At 42.7% G+C, this 27,207-nt stretch overlaps 1 protein-coding gene across 1 annotated transcript in view; it reads right to left on the reverse strand.

The window, feature by feature from the left end:
- Positions 1-25,057, reverse strand: part of SOAT1 (sterol O-acyltransferase 1) — a 47,877-nt gene extending 22,820 nt beyond the window's left edge. Inside the window, exons 1-3 of the mRNA XM_065409611.1 lie at positions 24,970-25,057; positions 20,574-20,706; positions 6,042-6,100 (exon numbers count right to left, since the gene is read on the reverse strand). Of these exons, the coding sequence (XP_065265683.1) occupies positions 6,042-6,100; positions 20,574-20,700 (186 nt within the window). The 5' untranslated portion in view covers positions 20,701-20,706; positions 24,970-25,057. The remainder of the gene's footprint in view (positions 1-6,041; positions 6,101-20,573; positions 20,707-24,969) is intronic.
- Between the last annotated feature and the right edge of the window lie 2,150 nt (positions 25,058-27,207).

The following is a 27,207-nucleotide window of genomic DNA, read 5'->3' on the forward strand; positions in this document are numbered from 1 at the left end:
TGAAGGGGTTAAAAAACTTTAAGGCCATGGAACAAACAAGCAGAGTTCAAGTTATTACTCACTCTCCTGCTCACTACACTGAGTATTTCTTTGTCTGCTTATGGAGCTGTCAGCTGACTATAAAGTGGCTGTGGTAGCAGCCCCCTGCCTCCTCCCAACGTTGCTGGGTCTCTCAGTGGTGAATCAACTAGTTCAGAAAAACTGGATCTATAAATATGAAAATTAAGCACTCTCTCAAACAATTAAAGTGTCTGTTGCAGTTTCTAACTGCCAAATGTGAAGCATGACTTCAAACTGAGTTTTGAACCATAGTTAATACTCATTTCTGTATTATTTGTCTGAAGGATTCCTTCTGTAGTCCAAATACACTTTAGTGTTTTAACTAAGAAGGATCAACAGAGGTAATCAGATCATTTTCCACCATGGTATCGGAGATTTCCCCTATACGCAGAATAGGAAACAGTCATTGTGTGGTATTGGTTGGCAGAGTTTGATTCAATGGCTTCTGCTGTGCATATCCAGATTGCTGACAAAGCTGAAGCCCTTGGCTAAAACCTGAATAAAGTCAAACTTTAAAATAAATAAAGAGAAGCATTTGTTAGAAACTAGATAGATATGAACTGGTTTCTTTTACTAAAAGGACAGTGTTTTAGGTCCCGAAGTCTCAGGTTCAGAATTCTCAGCTAATAGCTTCCCAAAGCCCATTTATTTAGACACATTACAATTAAGTGAGCTAGTCAGATCTCCAGTCACATGCACCACAGAGTTTTAGACAAGAGAATCAGATCATTGAATAACTGTCTTATTTACCATGGAACCTGAGCCCTAACAAAAGGGGGAAAGAGTGTCTCTGTGGGAGCCATGCTGTGCCATAAAAAGCATCAATCACAAACTGAATGATAGCAGAGCGAAGAGAACAGGCTTTCCACTGCTCTGACCAGACCCTCGAGGTAGGTGGGCCTCCATCCTCACAGCTTAGCTCTCAGCTGTTGCCAGTAACTTTTACTTCAGTGATATTTTCCAGCCTTAACAGCTTTAGTTGTTTAGCTATCAGCCAAGCACCACTGTGCTCAATCGCAGTGCTAACCGAGTGATAGAAGAGTGCATTGCTCCTGCTTAGAGTTTACAGTCTAGGAAAGGACAAAGTGTTCAGATCTTAGACCATAGACTTAGGCACCTAAATAAAGAATGCCTGATTTTCAAGAATGCTGTGCATCCACAACTCTCATTCAAATCAGTGGGATTTAGGCACCTCAAAGACATGGACTTATTAGGGCCTAAACCTATAATTAGGGATCCAACTCAAAGCTCCTGCATTTGAAAATTTAGACCCAAGTTTAGATTCCAACAATAGTTCACACTGAGAAAAGAGTAGTGTCAGAGGCTCCACAAAAAATCTGCTAAGGATTTTGCTATTGATTTTACATGGAAAGTACACAGACACTATGGTGATGGGTAGCAGTATAAAACCCTAAGATAGATAAGAATTTGCTGTTTAGTTTAAATTCTACATTTTCAAAAATTATTTGAAAAAGTGATCATCAGTAATTAGCCTGTGCATGTTGTCTTCTTGTGTGCAGCTCCATCCATGAGCAATTGAATCTTACTTTAGGCCAGTGGTCCCCAAACTTTTCAGGGTCGTGCCCCCCCTTACTCCTATTCCCCCCACCCCCGGAAGTGGGTCTGCGGCTTGTGGGGGAGGGGGCAGCATGAACACGAGTAAGGGGGCTGGGGCCAGAAGCAGAGATGGGTGGCACTCACTTCCTGCCCCCCATGGGGGCTGGCCCGGGTCCCAGTCGCACCCCACAATTTGGGGTCCTCTGCTTTAAGCCAAGATTCAGGAATGCACATTAAGTACATGCTTAAATGCTTTCCTAAATTAGGGTCTTTGAGATTACTAAACTGACCTCTTTTTATACAGTTACGTAGTGTCTCATTGAAGCTGTAGCTGCACACGGGTTAAGTGTGGTTAACAGCTAATAAAAGATTATGTTCCATGTTCATATTTAATTGCTCCTAAGTTTGTTTGCTGCCATATTTCCCCATGAACAGAATTCACTCCACAACAAGCTGTGTAAGCTAGAGGGCTTTCTGTAGCCCATCAGTCTCTATCACCACCATATTTTCTGATGATGTCACAAAGCTAAGCTGTGGCAGGAAATTTGCTCCCCATCTCCCTCACGCTATATGCAAAAAAATAGGGCTGTCAAGTTATTAAAAAAATTAATCACGATTAATCACTCAGTTAAACAATAACAGAATACCATTTATTTAAATATTTTCTGATGTTTTCTACATTTTCAAATATATTGATTTAAATTACAACACAGAATACAAGGTGCAGAGTGCTCACTTTATTTTATATTCTAAATATCTGCACTGTAAAAAACAAGATAGGTGAATTGAAAAATACTAATACAAATACTGTAGTGCAATCTCTTTATCATGGAAGTTGAACTTACAAATGTAGAATTATGTACAAAAAATAACTGCACTCAAAAATAAAACAATGTAAAACTTTAGAGCCTACAAGTTCACTCAGTCCTACTTCTTGTTCAGCCAATCTTTCAAACAAGTTTGTTTACATTTTCAGGAGATAATGCTGCCAGCTTCTTATTTACGATACCTGAAAGTGAGAACAGGCGTTCGCTTGGCACTGCTGTAACCGGCGTCACAAGATATTTACGTGCCAGATGCGCTAAAGATTCATATGTCCCTTCACGCTTCAGCCACCATTCCACAGGACATACGTCCATGCTGATGATGGGCTCTGCTTGATAACGAGCCAAAGCAGTGCAGTCCAACGCATGTTCATTTTCATCATTGGAGTCAGATGTCAAAAGCACAAGGTTGATTTTCTTTTTTGGTGGTTCAGGCTCTGTAGTTTCTGCACCAGTGTTGCTCTTTTAAGACTTCTGAAAGCATGCTCCACACCCCATCCCACTCAGATTTTGGAAGGCACTTCAGATTTCGAGTGCTGTAGCGATCTTTAGAATTCTCATATTTGTAACACTTTGTGTTTTATCAAATCTGCAGTGAAAGTGTTCTTAAAAACGAACATGAGCTGGGTCATCATCCGAGACTACTATAACATGAAATATATGGCAGAATGCGGGTAAAACAGAGCAAGAGGCATACAATTCTCCTCCAAGAAGCTCAGTCACAAATTTAATTAACGCTTTTTTTTTTTTTTTTTAAACGAGCGTCATCAGCATGGAAGCACATCCTCTGGAATGGTGACCGAAGCATGAAGGGGCATATGAATCTTTAGCGCATCTGGCACATAAATATCTTGCAACGCTGGATACAGCAGTACCATGCAAACACCTGTTCTCACTTTCAGGTGACATTGTAAATAAGAAATGGGCAGTATTATCTCCTGCAAATGTAAACAAACTTGTTTGTCTTAGAGATTAGCTGAACAAGAAGTAGGACTGAGTGGACTTGTGACTTACATAACTGCACTCAAACAAAAAATCTACATTTGTAAGTTGCACTTTCACAATAAAAAGATTGTTCTACAGTACTTGTATGAGGTGAATTGAAAAATATTATTTCTTTAGTTTATGATTTTTAGTGCAAATATTTGTAATAAAAAATATAAAGTGAGCACTGTACACTTTGTATTGTGTTGTAATTGAAATCAATATATTTGAAAATATAGAAAAACATCCAAAATTTTATAAATTTCAATTGGTATTCTATTATGGTTTAAAAGTGCAATTAAAACTGCAATTAATCATGATTAATTTTTTGAGTTAATCGCGTGAGTTATTAATCGACAGCCCTACAAAAAAGGTAAATCTTTATTAAGTTGACGTGACATTGTGTGTGTGTGTGTGTGTGTGTGTGTGTGTAAAATTTAAGTCAGGAGAGTTCCCAATTGCCAAGAACATTTTAAAGCTTACCAAAACTGTTCACCTCATTGAAATCCTAAACTTGGCCACATTAGTGCACCAAAATGCATATAGAGGCATCTTCCCCTCTTGTGCAATGCCTTCAAATCCACTCTAGTTACCCCATCGTATAATGAAACTGTGTGTTCACCACCCACTAGCCATAATACCAAGATTGCGAAATGAGACTTCTCCGAGGCAAGGGCATTCACCTTTCCTTCTAAGAGTTATTCATTCTCTGGCATCAAGTAAGACTGTGAAATTACAGATCATTGCTGTGGAACTCTTGTGATGTTAATAGAAGGTGTGAGTAAGGCACAGTGTGTCCCGAAGAACATGCAAACAAAAGAAAACTGGTTGCTAGGATGAAGAGTGAACTCAATGCTGCCCCACTTAGTATGGGTACAGGGCACCCTTGCAGAATAGCATGGAAAGGTTTGGAAATTCCTTCTTTGTCTTAACAAAAATAATGGCAACCATGGGGGAAAAGGTTTAACAAATGGTTTAATAAAGCCAATGGATATTTGTTTAGGAGAGTTGGGAAACCATTTGGGAAGGAGGACTGTGGAAGTGTGTATAATTTCTGTTCTGATCAAGTATAAAAATTCATTCCTATGTCAAAGTTCTCTACTCCACTTCTGGTGCCCAGGGAAGGGGAGATGGCAAAGGAATTTCCCTTGGTGTTCCAAAATATTTTACGTATTCTTAAGTAAAGTGAAGAAAACATGTTTTTTTCTGATATTCATTTCAAGACCTTCTAGGCAGAAGATGCTTGGACAGGAAAAGGAAGCCCTACAGACGTTTAAGGTAGTAAAAGCCGCATAACACCTCCATTGGGAGCAAAAGCTAACATCACTTCCACTAGAGAAGACACTGACTGAATATAGTTTATTAAAAGTGATATTATTCAGGCTAGGAAGCCAGAAGTCTCTCTGAACACATGACTAAGTGTTGATAGTTAGCCTTCCCGTTCGAAGATCAGAGCAGGACATGCAAACAAGCTTGTGCCCCCACATCCCTAACAAAAGCAGCCATGGTTGTGTCATTGTGATGACTCAACTGAGATGTTACTTTATGTTGTTGCCTTCATATTGGAAGAATTTTAAATTTCAGACTCCAGAGAATTTAAAAGTGATTCTCTTTAAGAGGCAGTTCAACTCTGGGCCTATTGCTTTGAACAGTGATCCTTTAAAAGTGATCTACTAGTGTTAAAATCTCATCCTGCAGACATACGTCAAATGCTCTAAATGGCAAAGACAAATAGGGCATTCAGCAGACAAGCAGCTTGAGGAAAAAAAGCTGCTTCACCACTCTACCAGAAATTGGTAGTATTTTTAACCCCCATATCACTGTAGAGTGACCAAGCACATAACTCAGGAGAACACTGCCAGATGTAGCATGCAGGGAGTTAAGTCACTGTTAAAAACCACACTACAGTTTCACAGACTATTATGTTGGAAGCTGGGATATTCTTGTAGGTCCCCTTTAAAAAAAAGGTGTCATGAAGAATGAAGACATTCTCTAGAAATTAGAACCCACATCAGACTGTCTGCATCTCCTGCTCACACACATTTATGGACAACACAACCTTGTCTGCACTAGGAGAGTCATCTGTGGCTGCTGAAGGAGTGCAGGACTCCCTGCTGAAAAGGGTGGGAGAAAGTGTCTTAGCTGGCTCCATAGCAACAGGCAAGAATACCAGGCAGCGAGTAGCCCATTCACTGGATGGTACCATGAGGAACTTTTTCCTTTAAACATTAAAACTACAGATTGCCAAAATGGCAGTCCCAGCTATACTGTCAAGGGGTAATACAGCCAAAGCCGTCAATTTGGATACGGGTGTCAAAGTTCACATGCTTATTTGTAGAATTAACCTTGTGGGGCCCAAGTACAACACAGGCTGAGAAAGAAAAACAAACAGCCGAGTTAATATTTTGATACAGATGCTGTACAGGGGGCATAGGAATAGGTAGGGGAGAAGGGGAAGAATAAAGGCTTGTGTAAAACCACTACTCCTAAGCTATGTCTGAAATGATGGCATTATAGAGCATTAAACGAACAATAGACAAACACACACAAAAAAAAGTTTCATGTTTTCCAGGAGTCTGGATCCCCCCCACCAAGTAAATGTTAAAAAATATTTACCTCAGCCTCTGCTGTCAGCTGCATTTTCTTTGTTATCCCATGGTCGACATCAACCCAACCTAAAGGAGGAAAAGCAAATATTTAACAGTTATGTTTTCAATAGATATGACATGGTCAACACACATGCTCAGAAGCACGAAGAGAAAAGGAGGAACAGCATACCCAGCTCATAGAAACTGGATTTACCATTAACTTTGTCTCTGATAAGCCAAAGGCCCCGTTAAGCTCAGGACTGACTGAACTGTAGGAAGTTTAGAAGCCAAGAAGGAGCATTTTGGTGTTTTATGTGGATGGTGATTTTATTAAACACAGCTGCTGAAACCCAAGCACCCAGTAACTTCACAAGTGTCAAGTCTTCTCCCTCCATCCCAAACATCAAATATTTTTAAGGTTTCACCAGGAGCCAAATTTTTGATACAAGCAAGAGGACAAATGCACATACACTTGTCAGAGTTAACCCCATGAGTTTAAATTAGTCAGGTGACAAACCAGCTGCATCTTCATGTTAATAGGTGCTAGATTTGGGCAACTTACTTTTGCCCATTGCTAACCATAACCTAGAGTCATCTTCAGTATGTCATTTTATTTGTATTATCATTAGGGCTATGAATCAGTGACTTCCACAGACCTCTGTGACTTGAGCTCATGGCACCTGGGAGCTGCAGGGTCTCCCCACAGCCCATGATGGCTGGGAACTGTGGGGGCCCCCAAACTCTGAGATGTCACGGGGGTGCCCTGGGAGCTCCCAGGCACCACGGGTGGCAGAGATGTCCCAAGCTGGCAGAGGGGGGACCCCACAGGTCTGAGCTGGGGGCCCCAGGGTAGTGTAGGGATCCCAGAGCTCCCTGTTTTGTCATGCATAGGTCACGGGCAAAAAAGAAAAATTCACAGAAGCCCTTGACCTGTCTGTGACTTTTACTAAAAATGTCTGAGACAAAATCTTAGCCTTAATTATCACAGCACCTAGGAGCCCCAATTGTGGACCAGGACCCCACTGTTGTAGCTGCTATGCCCACATGGAACAAAAAGAAGGCTCCTGTGGCAAAGAGATAACATCTAAGTAACAACTCACACTGACTGCAAGAAACAATGGACTGAGCTTGCGCCACAACAAGATGACCAGATCCCAGCAGATCTTGGTAACAAGAAAGTGAAAAGGACAAAAATCGACAGATTCCCTGCAGAAGGGCAGTTTGGAAATACCATCTGGTAGGAAAAAATACACCAAGCTGCCTATACATATTTACGACGAGCTGAGGCAAAGATACAGCACTCAAAGAGCCATACACCATTTAATGTTTACCACTATGCTTAAAGGACAGAGTTCAAATGTTATCCATATTTATAACCACCCTTTGGAAGTTTGAATCTGAAGCATATTATCTTACTAGAAATCTTCCCCTCTATCATGTACGCACACAGGTATATTACTATAGGGTTGCACACAAAGAACAGTGTTGACTTATATCCTTGTTCTCCTATGAGAACTGTAGCAGTTCATTGCAAATGGAAATTTAAATATTTAGAGTATTATATTATAATACGTTGGAGCAAAACAGATGGGAGGTATTGTTCTGGCATTTACATAATGGAATAACCAAGGCCTTGCTATGCAAGAGTTGTGTTTCCTGTTAGGCACAGTGCCCGTTTCTGGTTATCACTCACTAAGGAACACAATATCCCAACAGTTGGATTGGGAGTAAGGACGCTAAATGGTAAAGGATGGGAACAACTGATAACATTTTGGCTTTTGGAACGTTTTTTGTTTGCAACTACATAAGTCTTGCCAAGGTCCCTAAACTTGGCCAACCCTGAAACAGTGATAAACAACCTTTAGAAGGCCACATGTGTCTGTGTGGGCCTTTTCTGTAGTTTTCTCATCCTAATCTTGCAACTAATTCAGAATGCCTAGGTAGAAATGGAGTAGTAGTGCACTAGCAGCACACAACCCTCCAAACAATGAGGCCTTTACATGTCGCTACCTTTTTAAGTAAAAAGCACTTTGCAAGTTTCTTATTAAGCAAAGGATTCTTAGCAAACAGGTTTAAAGACTTCAGTAGAAACAAATCTTGAACCATCACCCCCCCCCCCAAAAAATCCACAGTTAAACAAGTATATAGAGAAATAAATATTGGCCTAATAGTATATCTTGCTAAGGGGAGGCCAATTTATAACCAACCCATTTAAAAAAAATCATCTCTTTGGTGCCTGAATTTTTGACTTTCACATTCACTTTAATGCTTGTCATCCTATATTTAAAGCCTTGCCACTTACATGAAGAACTTAACACCAGAAACTTGTTACACCCAATACAATAGGCATCCAGAAACAGCAGCATACGAAGAGAACTGAAGAAACAATAAGAGATAGTGGCTCATCAATTATGCTTGGGAGAACTTTTTATAGTTGTAACAGGAGTGCAGACGTATACTATGTTGTAATACAACTTTTTCCCATTGTTGTTTGTAGTGTTGTATCTGTGTTGGTCCCAGGATATTAGAGGACAAGGTGGATGAGGTAATAGCTTTTATTGGACCAACTTCTGTTGGTGAGAGAGGAAAGCTCTTCTTCAGGTCTGGGAAAGATACTAAGAGCATCACAGCTAAATATAAGATGGAATAGATTGTTCAGTATAAGTAATTCCACATATTGTGAGACACCATTCAAGGTGTGGGGCGCGGGGGGTGGGGGTGGGTTCGTGGGTTTCAGATTATTGTAATAAGCCATAAATCCAGCATATTTAGTAAAACCATCATTTTCAATGTCTAGCTAAGTTATGAATTTAAGCTCCCAACTCGTCTTTTGAAAGTGTTGTGCAGGTTTCCTTTGAGGACGAGGACAGAGGTAAGATCGTTTTGTGAAAAATGTTTGTCCACGGGTGATAAAAAAACAAAACACACCATATCATTTTTCCCTGGGAGTTCTTTCAAGAGTGTAGGGACTGTCTGATTTCCACCCACATAGTGTTACTAGGGTATTTAGTGCTCTGGATGAGGTATACCACACTTTGTGATGGATATGTGTAGGACCGGTAGATCTTGGAAGCTGTGTTGTGGGGGGTACTGATCATCGTAGCAGTGGAGATATGTCTGCAGGTTTTGCATCTGTTGTTATGGCAGAGTCTTTTTCCATTTACAGTTGTTTATAAGACATGACAGTACTCTTTGACTAAAAGGGGTTTTAGTTTCAAACAGATGTACATAATAGCATTGCAGTAAAGCATAACTTATTACCAGATTCACAGAATAAAAATTTCTCTGTTGTATGGTCAAAAGAAAGTTTATCTTTTTATGATCTTTACAAAAATGGGAAACTCCTAGAACACCTAACCAAGTCCATACCCTATCAATCTACACTATTCCATTCAAATTATTTGAATACATAACCCTATGCAGAACACTGTATTTTTTCAACTTATTAAAAAAGCAAATGCTTTAATGATGGGTAGTAGTTTTGACATTCATATAAAATAAGAGGCGGTTAAGAAAAATTAATCTAGAACAAGTTCCTCATTTGAGGGGACTGCAACTCTAGCACTATAATAAAGTTAAAGAAAGGTTTTTAGTTCTTCATTTTGAATTTTAAGTGAAGTGAATTTGGTTATCTTGAAAATGAGAGTTGATAGTACTGGCTAGAGCCTCACATCAAGAGCAGTCACCATGCAAACACTCACAACAAATCTGTTTATAAACATGGCTGATATCTGAATCCTTAGCCTAGTGAACAGTCAACAGATGGCACCTGTTTATTTGGTGGCCTTGTGATGTGAACCAGGACATCCAGTAGGGATGACTAACACCACAGAATGCATTTGCACCACTGTCAAGCTCACGAACGTGGGTGCCAACCTCAGAACAGACTATTACAAACCAGGGCACAAACCCCCAATTGGTTGTGTGTTCTATGATTAGATTTCACCAACAAAGTAGCAAGTGTGAACTCCTCAAGCACTATAACAGCCTTGAGATGGAGTCACAGACAGTCTCCTTAGGCACTTCAGTCTATCTTGCCACACAGGCATGCCTGCCTTTCTGGTAGATGGTCCCTTACACCAAAAATTGCAACAATATTCAGGTTACTCCCAGTCCCAAAGGACCAGTTACTTACCCCAGGTCAAATGTACCTTAGATCTCTCACTAAAGACAACACTTGTAGCCAATCCTATATTAAACTAAAAGTTTATTAACTAGGAAAAATAAAAGTTATTTACAAGGTTAAAGCAAGTAAACACACAAATGAGTTACAGTCTTCGGCTTCAAAAAATAACAAGCTGCTGTAATGTACAACCTCCATAGGTCCTTTAGGGCTAAGCTAAGCTAAGCAGCTTGGGGATCCCTTGCTTATTTTTAGAAATATTGCCCTCTCCAAATTCAAAGCACCATAGTGATACAGAACCTCCGGCTCTGAGATTTTATTCCCTTCCCCTGGAGTTCAAACTGTGATGGGACGAGGGTTTGTGCACATCCTCTCTTCATGTGTGTGATGGGGAGCAAAGTCCCCTATCCACTGATGTTCCACAATGGTTTGTCTGGTGTCTATAGGCCTTCCTTTGCTGGGCAGAATACATCTCTTGTGGTGAGGGCCGGCTCCAGCTTTTTTGCCGCCCCAAGCGGAGAAGCAATAAATAAATAAATAAATAAAATAAAGCCGCGATCGGCGGCACTTCGGCAGCAGCTCTACTGTGCCGCTTCATTCTTCGGTGGCAATTCGGCGGCCGGTCCTTCCCTCCGAGAGGGAGTGAGGGACCCACCACCGAATTGCCGAAGACCCGAATGTGCCACCCCTTTCCATTGGCCGCCCCAAGCAACAGCTTCCCTTGCTGGTGCCTGGAGCCGGCCCTGCTTGTGGTGAACTAGTATTTCACACTCAATAATGCTTGTCTCCTGACTCTGAGGGTTTCCAGTTTCATACTTAAACACTTAAATATTACCTTATAACATGATTTAGACATTATAAGTGAGATTAATGGATGCAGCAACTCACAAGCATTTCATAAAGTCCAAACACTAAACCCATCTCTATAAATCTAATACCAATACTAACATGCAGGTGAGACAGACAGGTGTCCAACTATACATTTGTCAGTGTTCAGTGAGGTTTAGGGGCCTTGGCATGAGCTGGCACCTGGTCGGCCAGTGCCACAACCACTACTTGCTTTTACTGAAAATATGTCAAGATCAACTTGCTCAAAGTTACCAAAAATAGAGATTTTCTGATTGCTAGGCAACTTCCCCACTTCTACAACATAAGACTTAGCCCAGCATTTAAGATTATTGCATTATTAAATGTAGGCAATTCTGATTTCAGAGATAATTTGACTAAGATTCAGAGGAGAGAAGAGTAAATAGATGTTTGTAGCCAAAAAGCCCATTCTCTCCCTTATCTCTCACAACCTATTATACATTAGTCTGAAATTGACCAAGAGCACACAAGGAAACAAATTGAGACGTTTACTATTAAATCACAGCTTTGAATTTAGCATACATTTTACTGTTCGATCATTTAATTAGAAACTTCAAATATTACAACTAGTCAAAAAAAGATTTTTTTTCTGTGAAAAGTTTATCCTTTTTGGTGAATGATTTTGAAAGTTGTTCAACCAGCTCTATTAACCAAGGGGGAATTATACTAAACTAACACCAAAGGAGAACTGTTAAGAATAATGAGTGGGAGGGAAAGGAGGGGAAGTGAGTTTGATATAATGGTGGTTAACAACGTGACCATCAGCATACAAAATGTGGATTACAACAGGAGAGATCAGCAAACCCAAGACTCATCAAGAAAGAGGGACCCACAGACTCTGGGCCGGAAACAGAGAAACCCAGAAACCGTCTTAACAGAATCTAAATATCCAAAACAGTCATTTTCACTGTTATCTCATGTTAGAGTATGTACATTGACTACAAAAATGTGAATGTACTAAAAAGTTAAAACAAAAAAGTAGAATAGCTAAATTGTGATTTGCCCTGGAAATCCAATCTCTTAAAACAAAAACAAACAAAACTACACAAAGAACTCAGTCCCCTGATTAACACTGCTCAAAAAACTTATAAAAGTGAGTCAACGTACAAATACATGTGTGTACAGAAAAAGGGGACAATTCATTTATTTTCTGTTACATAAATTGTTGCTTACTCACAAGGAACATTTGACTGGAGGAGGAACCCTCACATGATGATCAGTCTGAAGTGAGGAAAGGATGTCTGAGTAGGGGTCATAAAATTGATTTAACATGGGCCTCTCTTTGGAACTGAAATTTAAGATCTACACACAAGGGAAGTCATACTTAAATGACTTACAGGTTGCAACATCTTCTCATTGCAAAACTGTAAACTATGTTAGCATAGCAGAAATTAAGAACGCCTAGATACTGACTTTTAAAATAGGGTAGGGTGCTAATTAAAGGGGAAACAACCTAATTAATGAGACTAGCAAACAAACTTGCAGGATCTTCTTTGAGAGACAAAATAAATATGATAGTTCCATTAAAAGGTTTAAAGTGGGCTTATATTTTGTAAAGCACCTTTAAAGATGGTATTTAAGAGTGCCATCTCTGTGTAAACAACTCTCCATCTGAAAATTAAACTTGGCTCTTTTCTTCTTGTTCAACACCTGAGCTGGTGAAAAAAAATTGGATTTCACAAAAATAGGAAAGTTTTTTAAAAAATTGTGTAACCTGTTTCTGTAATGGGAATCTGCCAAAAGTGTCTGTAATATGCAAGACTCTAGTTCAGAAGCTCTCAACCTTTCCAGACTCCTGAAAGGGGTATAATAGTCTGATTTGTCTTGCGTACCCCCAAGTTTCACCTCACTTAAAAACTACTTGCTTACAAAATCAGACATAAAAATACCGAAGTGTCACAGCACACTATTATTGAAAAATTGCTTACTTTCTCATATTTACCATACAATTATAAAATAAATCAACTGGAATATTAACACTGTACTTACATTTAGCATATAGAGCAGTATAAATAAGTCATTGTCTGTATGAAATTTTAGTTTGTACTGACTTCACTAGTGCTTTTTATGTAGCCTGTTGTAAAACTAGGCAAATATCTAGATGAGTTGATGTACTCCCTAGAAGACCTCTGCATATCCCCAGGGGTACATGTACCCCAGGTTGAGAACCACTGCTCTAGCTAGCCCAAATGTGTTGGCTCTGCAATATTAACAAGGCTTCTCAAAAAGCAGTAAATATTTTTTAACCACTCAAGTCAGTAATTATGAATGAGTCCATAAAAGGAACAGATCAGTTGAGTAAAGAGGTGGCCTTTTTATATAGTTCTATTACAGACTAGAACCACACTAAAATCCACCGGAGTTGCCTGAAGTTACATACTATAAAGTTAAGACTGGCACAAGACTGGAACATTTTTAATCATGATGCAGTGACCAGAAGCCACTGCATGTGGTTGTCATTAAGTAGTAAGACTTCAACAAGATGTTACTGTTGGCCAAATAATTGCTCAAGATATGAATGACAGGACAAGATGCCCCTAACTGCAGAAAAACAGAGAGAAAGAAGCATGTCAAAGACAAACCTCTGAGGGTTTAAATGACCTAATATGGGAGATACCCTCACACTATACAAGGAAATCAAATAAAAGAACCACCCATGGGTAAAATGGATTTCTCCAACAAAGTGTCTGCAGTCAGGTTGCCACTCCTGGAATGCCACTTCTCTGAATAGGGCCTTCCTTTCAGAAGTCATACAATAGACTTACAAAACTTCAGTCTCGTGTATTGCAAACCCCCAGGCATATGTCAAACAGCCTCCAACGACTACATAATGTGAAGATGCATAGAACCCATCATTACACACAGAGGACAGTGAGATAGCCATCTAAATGCACAATTCTAGCAGGTGTTTTATAGGTGCATGATGCAACGCACATGGCTAGAAACATTTAGTGCTTTAACTGGAAAAAATAATTCAAGAATAGCCCATGGGCTTTGGCATATACTTCGCACTTGTAAGACACCTTTCAGATCCTGGGTGAAAGCGCTTAACAAAATATTACACCTCACTACTGAGGCAGACAGACAAATTATCCTTATTTTACAAAGGGGGAAGACAGCTAGAGGTTAAATGATTTGTCTAAGGTCACACACCAAGTCAGTAGCAGAAGTCAAATGAGATCTTAGTCCCAATTCTCAGTCCTTTACGCCAACCACTAAATAGAACACTACCTGCCTGAAGTAAAACTAACCTACAATTACTCCAGTGCAAGGCTACCATACTATTCAATTTAACAAGTTCTCCATTTACAATACACAACATATGTTAATAACTACTAATACTGTTTACTGAGTTAAGCTAATTTTTACAGCGAGCCAATGCAGGCATGTTATGACTCCACAGTGACTAAATAACTCAGTTGATCTACTTAAAAGTACATGCAGGCCACAGAGGGCATGGTTCATTGAGCTGTTGTCCAAAAAGGAATTAGATTAAAACTTCAGACACTGCAGACAAAAGCATGTGATCATTTCACTGGCAAGCTAGAAAGTGCCAGCATTATCTAGATTAAGGAGAAGCTTACCACTGTAGATGTCTTTTTCTGTCTTCCTCCACTAAACATCATTGATTTTGCCAAGAGAAGCAGAGAAGGACAGATCCTAGAATAACTGGTGTTCTTAGGTTGGATCCTACCTGATCCCTGTGAGAAAGAGCAACTCTGCATTTGATTTCCACAGAGAATATAACATTGGTTGGTCTTGCTGAAGCAAACTCCCAGAATATGGATCAACAAAAAACAGGATTCTGAGCAGGGTAGATTGATTTAAATTAGATTAATTAGCTAAGTCAGCAAGCCTTATTTAAAATATCAATTGTAATTTTCATTTATAAAGGCACCCATCACAAATGCAGTCTATCTAGAGAAGAAATAAAGAGATTAGTAAAGCCACCCAAGAGTTAAGAATCAACTCTAGGCCACAGATCACTTGTAGTTTTCCACTCTTTCTTTCTCCTAGATAATCTGGTTGTTGTTGTTTTTGTTTGTTTTAAATAAAATTTATAACTTCCTTCTAACTTCACTTTTTGTTCCACCCCTTTTCTGTTAATTTGGGAAAGTGAAACTGAAATATTGCCTATTCCGAAGCCTATAAGATCAATGATTTTCTCTGATAATAAATTCCAAAGTCCCGTCTCCTCTTGCAGAGAAAGCCCAACTCCCACTCAAGGATTTCACCCACAAGGATGACAGCTCCAAAGTGCCTGAGGAACATGTATACTTGCAAGATATAGCTGTCAAGGAAAAAGGCACTCGCTGAGATGCCGACAAACAGCTGCAGAGGGAATTAAAAATGAGAACATTAGCTTTTAACTTAATTTTATAAGAAGCCACAATAATGAGACTAGCAGTACTAGTTCTTGGTGGCCGGTGTTGCCAAAACAAGCTGACTACTTCATTCTGGCTAAAATAACACTCATCCCTTGATAAAGCAAGTTGCAGTAATCCAGCCTAGAAGCCATGACAGAGTGGATGACTGTGGCCAAATCATCCAACAGAATGAGATATAGTCCTCTAACTAGACTCTGGTGGAAGGTTGCATCTTTCACAGCAACAGCTATCTGAACACTCCAGCAGCAGCAAGGAGTTGAAGAGGACCTCAAAGCTGCAGACTACTGATGATTATTATCTGAGGACTGATTCCCTCCAACAGCATGAGACAGCCACCCTATTAGTGGTTCCATTGGTGCTTTCATTGTTTGGTCTTCCAATAACACTGGTCTACAATTTTTGAGAAGTCGTCTGCTTCAGAGATAAAATGTGCTATTTATTATGTATTTTGATGTGCTGAATTCAAATATGACAATTAAAACAACTGATTGGCTACTGTTTCTAAGATATTTAAGTTTTTACATTTTATGTCTATGTATATTGTGTAGATAGTAGAGTTTTAATCATAAATTGTAAACCTAGGTCTTTTCATGTGTTTATGGTTGCTTTACATGATAATATTTCACCTGTCCTGTGTATGTAACACTTTAAAAATCAGCAAAAGGGTTATATAAATAAAATTTATGATGAAACAAAAGGCAAAAAACTATTATGTACATAGTTTAGTCCTATTCAGTGTCTACTCAGCGCTTCTTGGCTTGTCTCTTGTATTCATTAAATGGAGCATCTTTTGTCACTGTCCAGCAATAGTCTGCAAGCATTGATAGGCTCCATTTGCCCTGATAGCGTTTCTCCATTGTTGCAATGTCCTGGTGAAATCGCTCGCCGTGCTCGTCGCTCACTGCTCCGCAGTTCGGTGGAAAAAAAATCTAGATGAGAGTGCAAAAAATGTATCTTTAGTGACATGTTGCAACCAAGGCTTTTGTATGCCTTGAGAAGGTTTTCCACCAACAACCTGTAGTTGTCTGCCTTGTTGTTTCTGAGAAAATTTATTGCCACTAACTGGAAGGCTTTCCATGCCGTCTTTTCCTTGCCACGCAGTGCATGGTCAAATGCATCATCTCGAAGAAGTTCACGAATCTGAGGACCAACAAAGACACCTTCCTTTATCTTAGCTTCACTTAACCTTGGAAATTTTCCACGGAGGTACTTGAAAGCTGCTTGTGTTTTGTCAATGGCCTTGACAAAGTTCTTCATCAGACCCAGCTTGATGTGTAAGGGTGGTAACAAAATCTTCCTTGATTCAACAAGTGGTGGATGCTGAACACTTTTCCTCCCAGGCTCCAATGACTGTCGGAGTGGCCAATCTTTCTTGATGTAGTGGGAATCTCTTGCACGACTATCCCATTCGCAGAGAAAACAGCAGTACTTTGTGTATCCAGTCTGCAGACCAAGCAAGAGAGCAACAACCTTCAAATCGCCACAAAGCTGCCACTGATGTTGGTCATAGTTTATGCACCTCAAAAGTTGTTTCATGTTGTCATAGGTTTCCTTCATATGGACTGCATGACCAACTGGAATTGATGGCAAAACATTGCCATTATGCAGTAAAACAGCTTTAAGACTCGTCTTCGATGAATCAATGAACAGTCTCCACTCATCTGGATCGTGAACGATGTTGAGGGCTGCCATCACACCATCGATGTTGTTGCAGGCTACAAGATCACCTTCCATGAAGAAGAATGGGACAAGATCCTTTTGACGGTCACGGAACATGGAAATCCTAACATCACCTGCCAGGAGATTCCACTGCTGTAGTCTGGAGCCCAACAGCTCTGCCTTACTCTTGGGTAGTTCCAAATCCCTGACAAGGTCATTCAGTTCACCTTGTGTTATGAGGTGTGGTTCAGAGGAGGAGGATGGGAGAAAATGTGGGTCCTGTGACATTGATGGTTCAGGACCAGAAGTTTCGTCCTCTTCCTCGTCTGACTCAAGTGAGAATGATTCTGGTGCATCAGGAACCGGCAGTCCTTCTCCGTGGGGTACTGGGCGTATAGCTGATGGAATGTTTGGATAATGCATAGTCCACTTTTTCTTCTTTGACACACCTTTCCCAACTGGAGGCACCATGCAGAAGTAACAGTTGCTGGTATGATCTGTTGGCTCTCTCCAAATCATTGGCACTGCAAAAGGCATAGATTTCCTTTTCCTGTTCAACCACTGGCGAAGATTTGTTGCACAAGTCTTGCAGCATATGTGTGGGGCCCACCTCTTGTCCTGATCTCCAATTTTGCAGCCAAAATAAAGGTGATAGGCTTTCTTAACCATAGTGGTTATACTGTGCTTTTGTGATGCAAAAGTCACTTCACCACAAACATAGCAGAAGTTATCTGCACTGTTCACACAAGTACGAGGCATCTCTGATCACTCTGGCTAAACAGAAATGTGTCCCTTTGCAAAATCAAACACTGACAAATAAGAGAGCACGACACTGTATGATTTCTAGAGCTGATATAGGGCAATTTGTTCAGCAGAGTGATGTAAGCTTCGTTATGATTGCATCATCCATGACTTCTAGGAATAACATGATGCAATTCATATCATGTATGACGCAATACCAGCTTCAGATTGCATCATTCATTGTTTTGCCTAAAAAGCAAGTACTGTCCAAACCCAGTCATAGATTTATTCATAGATCCAGTCAAAGATGTATTTTAGTCATTTCTGGTTTAAATTGAGATCCCTTCCCTTTATAACTCACTTATCCTCCGCCATTCCCAAGTCAAGGGTCGTATATACTGACCCAATAGCATATCTTGAAAACTAGAGCCAATCAACAATTTTAAGCATCATTTTCGTTCTCAGTGACCCAGAATTAGTAAAGTTTGACTACATTTATTTCAGAAACATTTTGGCTGTAGAGCAGTGTAATGAATCCTATTCCTGCTATTTATGCTTCACTTTTCCATTTTGCCCTTTGAAAACTTTTGAATTCCATAGGTTCACTCCAACCCTCAAAACTCAGACAATACACTGCTTTAGCTAACTCAGATATTGGGCTATTCCTACCATCCTGCACAGGTAGAAGAAACCTTCAAACTCCACCATCAACCAGCCTCTCCTAAAGGATGGAATTAGGGGAAGGTGACAGGGGAGTTCACACTGACTTCTGGGTAATTAATCTTATTTTGCCAGCTTGTGAATTCTTTTCCCTACTCCCCCACACATCAAGTGAGCTCCAGTGAAGTGCCTCCACTTGCACCAAAAATGAAGTGCAAACTCTCATTGGCTTGATGAAGGGGCTTCTGCAGAAAGTCTGAAAGGTATGGGAGACGCTCATGATATATTATGAATATATGTCATGTCCAGCTATTTGTTATTGCATCATTTGCTATAGGACTACCAGGATTAATTCCAGCAGGAGTTACTTGACACTGTGTCCACAGGAAAGGTGACCGCAGCACAGCCAGGAGTTCCTTAGCAGACACTCAGGACTATTAACTATGATATGCTGCGTCCCCGCCTCTGGTGGGCTGCACAAACCAATTTGACCAGGTTCAAGAGATACAGGGAAACAAAGAACATTTGGGACTGATAAAAGGTCTGCCCCCTAAAGATGGTGTGAAAGCAGACTGAACCGCAGTCCCCAAAAGTGCGGGTGTCTGGATAAGCCTCCCTAATCTTTACATAAGACAAACATGCATGTAAATTGCTTAATAACATGCATGTTTTAATAACCCTTTGCTCTTGTTCTGCTTTGTTCCTGCTATGAAATTGAAAAATATGTTGTTTTGAAAGGACTGTTTTGTGTCACCATATCCACACACTGGTCACAGCTACTGAAAGGAAGGCTCCAGCCCAGTCAGCCCAGCTGAAGAATCACAGTAAGTACCCCAGGATCCAGTCTGAAAGTGGGAGAATTGTGGGATTCCCCCTTCAAAGAGGTGAAGGTACGAGGCCTGTCACCGAGAGGAGATATCCCCAGCCAGGCTAGAGTAGGGTGACCAGACGTCCCGATTTTATCGGGACTGTCCCGATATTTCCTTGTTTGTCCCGCGTCCCGACCGATGTGCCGTCGGGACACTGGACAAACAATGAAATGCTCCGGAGCCCGGAAGTGCTCGCGTGTTCCCCGCCCCGACTCTGCCCCCTCCTCCCCCCATTAGCTCCCTCCCCGAATCCCCGCCTCTTCCCCAGGCTCACCATTCCTCCTCCCTCCACAAGCGCTGGAGGGAGGCCCCGGAGACGCAGGGGGAACGCGGGGCCGGGGTGAGTAAGAGTCCGGCCTGGCCCCAGTGCAGGCAGGACTCAGTTGGGCGGTAGGGAGAGTAGGGGGGCGGCCCGCGGGGCCAGGCAGTGGCTGTTCTCCCGCCCCGGGCAGCGGGACTCGGGAGCAGCCGCTGCTGCAGCTCCCACTGCCGCGGGGGGAGGAAGCGGCCGATGGCCAAGCTCGGCGGCTGCGGCTGCGGCTCTGGCGCCCAGGCCCGAACCCCCCGAGCCCGGGCCTGCTGCGGGGACCCAGCAGCGCGCACGCTGCGCCCAGCCCCTGGCCAGTCGCCTCTGGGCTGCTGCCCAGCTGGTGCAATCCCGTGGCGGCCCCGGGGCGGAGGCATCGGCAGCCCAGCCCCGTTCGTTCCCCTGCCGGGATGGGGGGCTGGGGCCTGCTGCCCCCACTCCGGGGCCGCCGCGGGATAGCACCAGCTGGGCAGCAGCCCAGATGCGACTGGCCAGGGGCTGGGCGCAGCATGCGCGCTGCTGGGTCCCCGCAACAGGCCCGGGGGGTTCGGGCCCGGGCGCCAGAGCCGCAGCCGCCGAGCTTGGCCATCGGCCGCTTCCTCCACCCGTGGCAGTGGGAGCTGCAGCAGCGGCTGCTCCCGAGTCCCGCTGCCCAGGGGGAGAGAACAGCCGCTGCCTGGCCCCGCGGGCTGCCCCCCTACTCTCCCTACCGCCCAACTGAGTCCTGCCTGCTCGGGGCCAGGCCGGACTCTCACTAACCCTGGCCCCACGCTTCCCCTGCGTCTCCCGGGCCTCCCTCCAGCGCTTGTGGAGGAAGGGTGGTTTTTTTGTTTGTTTTTTTTTGCCCCGGCCCGCATCCCGATATTTGACTTGGGTGATCTGGTCACCCTAGGCTAGAGTGGGTTGAAGGTACAGATAGCCCTGAACCACTACTGAAATAACTCACCATTGCTTGAGTTTTGGAAAGGCTTCTCTGCCTCAGATCTCTTCTGCATTTCATTCTTCTCAGGGGTCCCGTGTCCCGTAGAACTCGGCTGGCGGTGTCTTATGGAAGTATAATCTTCACCTACCATTGTAGTCTACCATAGAAGAGAGGAAAGAATTAGTTACCAAAAGGCCTCAGACATGATGCATTTATTCAGCTATTACATATGCTAGATTTTTCCTGCCTTTGACTGCTCACTGGAGATGGGGAGAAAAAAAAGAAAAAGCGGATAAATGGGACTGGCAGTCTAACAAAGCTATCCCCCTCTCCCATCCCAACTATCTACATAGTAAAATCTGTACTAAGAACCATACCTTCTCCTCCCTTCTCTCCACACTGGACAGTAAGTGGGACAGAAAAAGTTAATTCCCCCACATTCCCAAACCACCTCCAATACACAAACCCTTCATTTTAAGCAACTAGGAATCCTCAGGGCTCCCAACACAGTGTTGGGAGCATCACTTCACAAGTGAAACCTTTAAAATGCTTCACTATGCAACTGATTTTTGCTGGTAATTTATATAGCAAAACCTGTCTCTCAACACTGGTTTGGGGGTTTTGAGATTCCTCCCCTCCCTGCTTTTTCAAATTTCGCTTTGGCATCACGGAAGAGAATACCAAGCCTGAGAATACCAGACAATCCCCTTCCTGTAAAAAAAGCCCAAGTCCTCAGTAAACCTAGTGCCTTATTTAGACAAATGAATGATTGTGCTGCAAACCACAGTGAAACAGGAAGAGAGAGAACCGTGTTTGTTTAAACCACGCCAAACCCAACAGCAGGGACCATTGCTGAAGGCTGAATTATTACTAACACAGATTCCTGCACCACCACCTCCAGATTCAAAATGTAGACCTGTTTTTTAAAGGGAGGGAGAGGTGTTATTTACGATAGTCACCAAGAGAAAAATGGCATCTTGCCCTACTCTTGACTAACAAAATGGAAATCTATGAAGCTCCCTAAAGTTGCCCCTGCCCCAGACTGGGCTTCCAAAATACCAACCACACACACTTTTCTTTCATAAGACTCACTCCTTACATTTATCTAAGTGCTTCTCATCCAGAAGCATCTAAAATATCTCTGTAGTCCATCAGAGTATACTCTGTGTGCATATTTATAAACACACGTATTATACTCACTATTGAAAGGCAATATCCATTTAAGAAAATGTCCCAACACTACAACCAGGGTTGACACTCCTGCAAGAAGAAACAGGATCTCTCTCAATCACATATGGTCAGGCCTTCAGCTTCACTTCTCATTAAAGATACAGCAGCACCGGTTACTGTTCTTGATTCTGTAAACTTTATATCTAGCAGCAGTTTCCATTCCTCCCCACACCACTTTGGGCACTGCTTCTGTATAGACAAAGTGAAGAATGCCATCTACTGAACCACCAGCATCACTTCCTGAAGCACCTACATGTTCCTTGGAAGCCCCTCGGCAATTACTACTAACCAGGCCCAGTCCTGTTTATCTTATGAGATGACACCCCAGACTGCAAGCTATAATATAATCAAGGACTATAAAAAATGAGAGAAAACCTTCCGAGTTAACCACACACAATAGCAGGTAGTTTGTGTTAACAATCATTTATATGACAGGTATTATTACTTTAATACAGATTTACATAACCCAGGAAATGACCTTAGAGGAAGAGTTACTATATTTTCGCACCAAGTGCCAGATGTAATGCACTGGATCAGACAACTGGTTGAAAAGGACATAGTCCACAGAGGCAGGCTTTGTACACCACTGTTGCTGCTATCACCCCACAGCAAAACCAGTTTGTGTTTACTTCACATATTCCTCAATGTATTGAAGGCATTACCCCCTGAAAAATCAAAGTTCTAGGGGGGGACTGAGAGGTCCGGTGTTAACCCAACACATTGTCACATGGAATATCCGAGGTGGGCCCAAAGCTCGATACCTTTCTCAGTAGCACTTTCAACCCCTGTAGAGGCTGTAAGGACTGCACATTCTTCTCTGGTAAACCCACCCCCAGATCCCTTTCCAAAGGGCCTTTGGGATAGTGAGGGGAAGGGGAATAGAAGTTAAAGAGGAAGGTGGGGGTCACCGAAAGTAAATTTAAGAATATAACTAGAGTAAAATAGTATTGTGGGTACAGTATGTTTAACTGCCATACACTAGACTTGTTTTAAAGACAAATATAGCTCTTGCATAAGATAGATTTGATTATATGAATGACATTTATCATGCAAGATTAAATAAGTTTTTTGCACATGGATAATGGGATTATATTTGTGGGGAATGTCTTAATCTGCACCCTCAGTATTAGAAGGTACAATATTTGGCAACTGTCAATGTGTCAGTCTAACAAAAAAAGAAAACATTATCTCTCTTCTCTAATCTCCTTTAGAGCTGAGCCAATCACAAGACAAGGCTAAGATAAATCAGAGGTTTTCAGATGCACTGCAGCAGACAGGGCTAACTGCTTTCTGAGTGTCACCTTGACACACATGAAAGTCTGAAAGAATACAAAGAACAACCTACAATACGGACACAAGAATCACCTCACCTTTTCTGGTAGGGAGGATTTAATGTGACACATACCTCACGTAATGGCAAGTGACTTTCTGCACCCACAACTATTAATCCAGATCTTGAAATTAAAAACCAATATAACTAAGGAGCAGCAGCAGCAGGCGGCTAAACCCCCTCACACTTGTATTTTTTGTTATTTTCCCTCCCCTTCTTTGCCAAGAACTCCCATGTTTCCTTTTTATGCCTCTGTCCAGTTTAACTCTCTCAGGCAGGTAAGCAAATGTTCTTCAGTCCCCTGGCTCCTTGAATGCTATGCAGTGAATCTCTTCTGGCTTCCTTCCTCCCACAAGCTCAGCATATCACTGGTTCCACAAGCTGAACTTCCTCTTACATCCCCTTCTGTTCACCTTTACTCTCAGTAAGGAACAGTGTATGTTTCCGATACCCACCCTATGCTCCTTCTGGGCTTCAGAACCATGAACAGATCCCCTCAGCAGATTTCTTTAAAGAGGCTCATTTGAAATGGACTATCAGTTACCAGGTACTATACCTCATTCACAATCACTGAGATTTATTTTCTCCACCTTCCTTTTTAATTATTGCCAATAATCATGACTTCACCTCACATTAGCACAGAAACAATATATTTTAATACATCCATGTTTACACAATCACCTGTAAAAAGGTTGTGACATGGCTTCAAACTAAACTGCAGCCTACAATTAACAATCTCACTGTCCAAAGACAGTGTTTTTGTTTTCCATATCAATAGTTTTATAAAAAACAGATGTGGATTCTGCTCCCTCAGACTGAAAGTGCCCTTCACACAACATAGGGCCTAAAATAAAGTTAGTCCATAAGCAAAACAAGCCTATTATGGTCAGCAAATAAAATGCTGTTTATTGTTTCGCTGGCACTCGGTACACTTGTATTGTAACAAGTGGACTTCCCTCTCTGCTACAGTACAGACAAGGTGAGTGAGAAACAACATTACTTATTACAAAACATTCTTTAAGAACAAATTTGATGCCTGAACTGGACTCTCTCCTCCAGATTGCATGCAGGCCAAAGGAGCATTACAGAATCATAGAACTGTAGGGCTGGAAGGGACCTCATGAGATCAAGTCCAGCCTCCTCCCCAAGGCAGGACCAAGTAAACCTAGATCTTCCATAACCAGTGTTTTTCCAGCCTGTTCTTAAAAACCTCCAATGAGAGGATTCCCCAGCCTCCCTTGGAAGCCTATTCCAGTGCTTAACTATCCTTATAATTGGAAAGTTTTCTTAACATCTAAGCTACCACTCCATTGCTCCAGATTAAGCCCATTACTTCTCACCCTACCTTCAGCAGACATAGAGAACTGATCACTGTCCTCTTTAAAGCAGCCCTTAATTTAAAAAAAAAAACCTGTTACCAGGGTCCCAAGTCTAAACATCTCCAGTCTTTTAACCTTTCCACACAGATCAGGGCAGCTGAACTTCTGTCATCTGTGCTGGTCTCCTCTAGACAGCCAGGTGGCCTCCCCGCCAAACCCTAGCCAGACCTGGGGCTCCGAGGATCGTCCCCCTCCCAGCCTGGCGGTCCCCATAGCAAGGTTGCCACATCAGCTAGGGACCGCGACCCCCAGCAGCAGCAGCCAACAATTAAAGCCTCTGAACTAACAAGCTCGCGGCGCCGTGACAGAGATCAATGCACAGCGCGGGGCGGTCCGCACGCAGCCCCTGCAGGGCAACCACCCCGAGCCCGGCCCGTCCGGCGGAGAGCCCCGGCGAGGACAGCGCGCGCAGCAGCCCGGCAGCGGGAAAACCAGCGCGCGGACCCCACGAGCTCCCGGTCCAGGTGGCGAGGTACGTCACCTTGTCCTCAGGGAGTGTGTCCGTGCGACTCCACTAAGCCTCAGCTCCACCTCCGGTTGGGTAAACGAGAGCGAGACTGGAACACTCCAGCCTTCCCCACTCCTCCATTACGTCACCGCGCAAAGGAAAGGAGTGGGGAGCGTCGCCGCTCATTGGCTGCCTGCCCTAGAACCAGGCCCCGCCCCCTTGCTACCGGACAGCGCCGACGGCGCAGAGAGGAGGAGCTGGGGCAAAGGAGCAGCGTGCATGTTGGGGGCGGGGCAGAGGGGAGGAACTGGAGCAGAGGGGGCGGGGGGAAGGCGGGCAGGGAGCACGTGAGAGGCACGTGTGCGCACGCTCTGACTGGGCCCCCCTCCAGCTCCAGCCCTTGTCCTCGCAGTTCTGCCGTCTGTCGCCTCCCACAGCCTGGGCGCCACCCGACGCCAGCATGTCCTGCGGCGGCTCTCAGCGTGGGCTGTGCGAGACTGGACTGCGACCCTCCCGCCAGCGGGCAGCAGGAGGAGCTGCTCGCCCCTCTGTAGCCAGAACCAGGGTCTCTCAGTGCGGCACTGGAAGGTGCTCAGATGCTGTGGTGGGCAGTGGAAGAACCTCTAGACATACTGGAGCCTAGCCTTGGTGAAGCTGCATTTTCAGGAGAGGGAACTGCAGAAAATAAGAACGGCCATATTGGGTCAGACCAGAGGTCCCTCAAGCCCAGTATCCTGTCCTCTGACAGTGGCCAATGGTAGGTGCCCTAAAGGGGATGAACAGACAGGTTATCATCAAGTGATCCATGCCCTGTCACCCAATCCCAACTTCTGGCAAACAGAGGGCAAGGGACACCATCCCTGCCCATCCTGGCTAATAGCCATTGATGAACCTATCTTCCATGAAACTATGTAGCTCCCTTTTGAACCTGGTTATAGTATTGGCCTTCACAACACCCTCTGGCAAGGAGTTCCAGAGGTTGACAGTGTGTTGCGTGAAAAAATACTTTCTTGTGTTTGTTTTAAACCTGCTACCTATTAATTTCATTTGGTAGCCCCTTGTTTTTGTATTATGAGAAGGAGTAAATAACACTTCCTTATTTACTTTCTCTATACCACTCATGATTTTATAGACCTCTATCATATCCCCCCTTAGTTGCCTCTTTTCCAGTCCCAGTCTTATTAATCTCTCCTCATATGGAAGCCATTCTATACCCCTAATAATTTTTGTTGCCCTTTTCTGAACCTTTTCCAATTCCAATATATCTTTTTTGAGATGGGGCGACCACATCTGCACGCAGTATTCAAGATGTGGGCATACCATGGATTTATATAGAGGCAATATGATATTTTCTGTCTTATTATCTATCCCTTTCTTGATGATTCCCAACATTCTGTTAGCTTTTTTGACTGCTGCTGCACGTTGAGTGGATGATTTCAGAGAACTATCCACAATGACTCCAAGATCTCTTTCTTTAGTGGTAATAGCTGATTTAGACCCCATCATTGTATATGTATAGTTAGGATTATGTTTTCCAATGTGCATTACTTTGCATTTATCAACATTAAATTTCATCTGCCATTTTGTTTCCCAGTCACCTTGTTTTGTGAGATCCTTTTGTAGCTCTTCGCAGTCTGCGTGGGACTTAACTATCTTGAGTAGTTTTGTATCATCTGCAAATTTTGCTACCTCACTGTTTACCCCTTTTTCCAGATCATTTATGAATATGTTAAATAGGACTGGGCCCAGTACAGATCCCTGGGGGACACCACTATTTACCCCTCTCCATTCTGAAAACTGACCATTTATTCCTATCCATTGTTTCCTATCTTTTAACCAGTTACCAATCCATGAGAGAATCTTCCCTCTTATCCCATGACTGCTTATTTTGCTTAAGACCCTTTGGTGAGGGACCTTGTCAAAGGCTTTCTGAACATCTAAATACACTATATCCATTGGATCTCCTTTGCCCGCATGCTTGTTGACCCCCTCAAAGAATTCTAGTAGATTGGTGAGGCATGATTTCCCTTTACAAAAACCATGTTGACTATTTCCCAACAAATTACGTTCATCTATGTGTCTGACAATTTTGTTCTTTACGATCGTTTCAACCACTTTGCCCGGTACTGAAGTGAGGCTTACTGGCCTGTAGTTGCCAGAGTCACCTCTGGAGCCCTTTTTAAAAATTGGTGTCACATTAGCTACCCTCCAGTCATTTGGTACAGAAGCTGATTTAAATGATAGGTTACAGATGACAGTTAGTAGTCCTGT

The sequence above is a fragment of the Emys orbicularis genome, chromosome 8 (genome assembly GCF_028017835.1).
Source record: "Emys orbicularis isolate rEmyOrb1 chromosome 8, rEmyOrb1.hap1, whole genome shotgun sequence".
Lineage (NCBI taxonomy): Eukaryota > Metazoa > Chordata > Testudines > Emydidae > Emys > Emys orbicularis.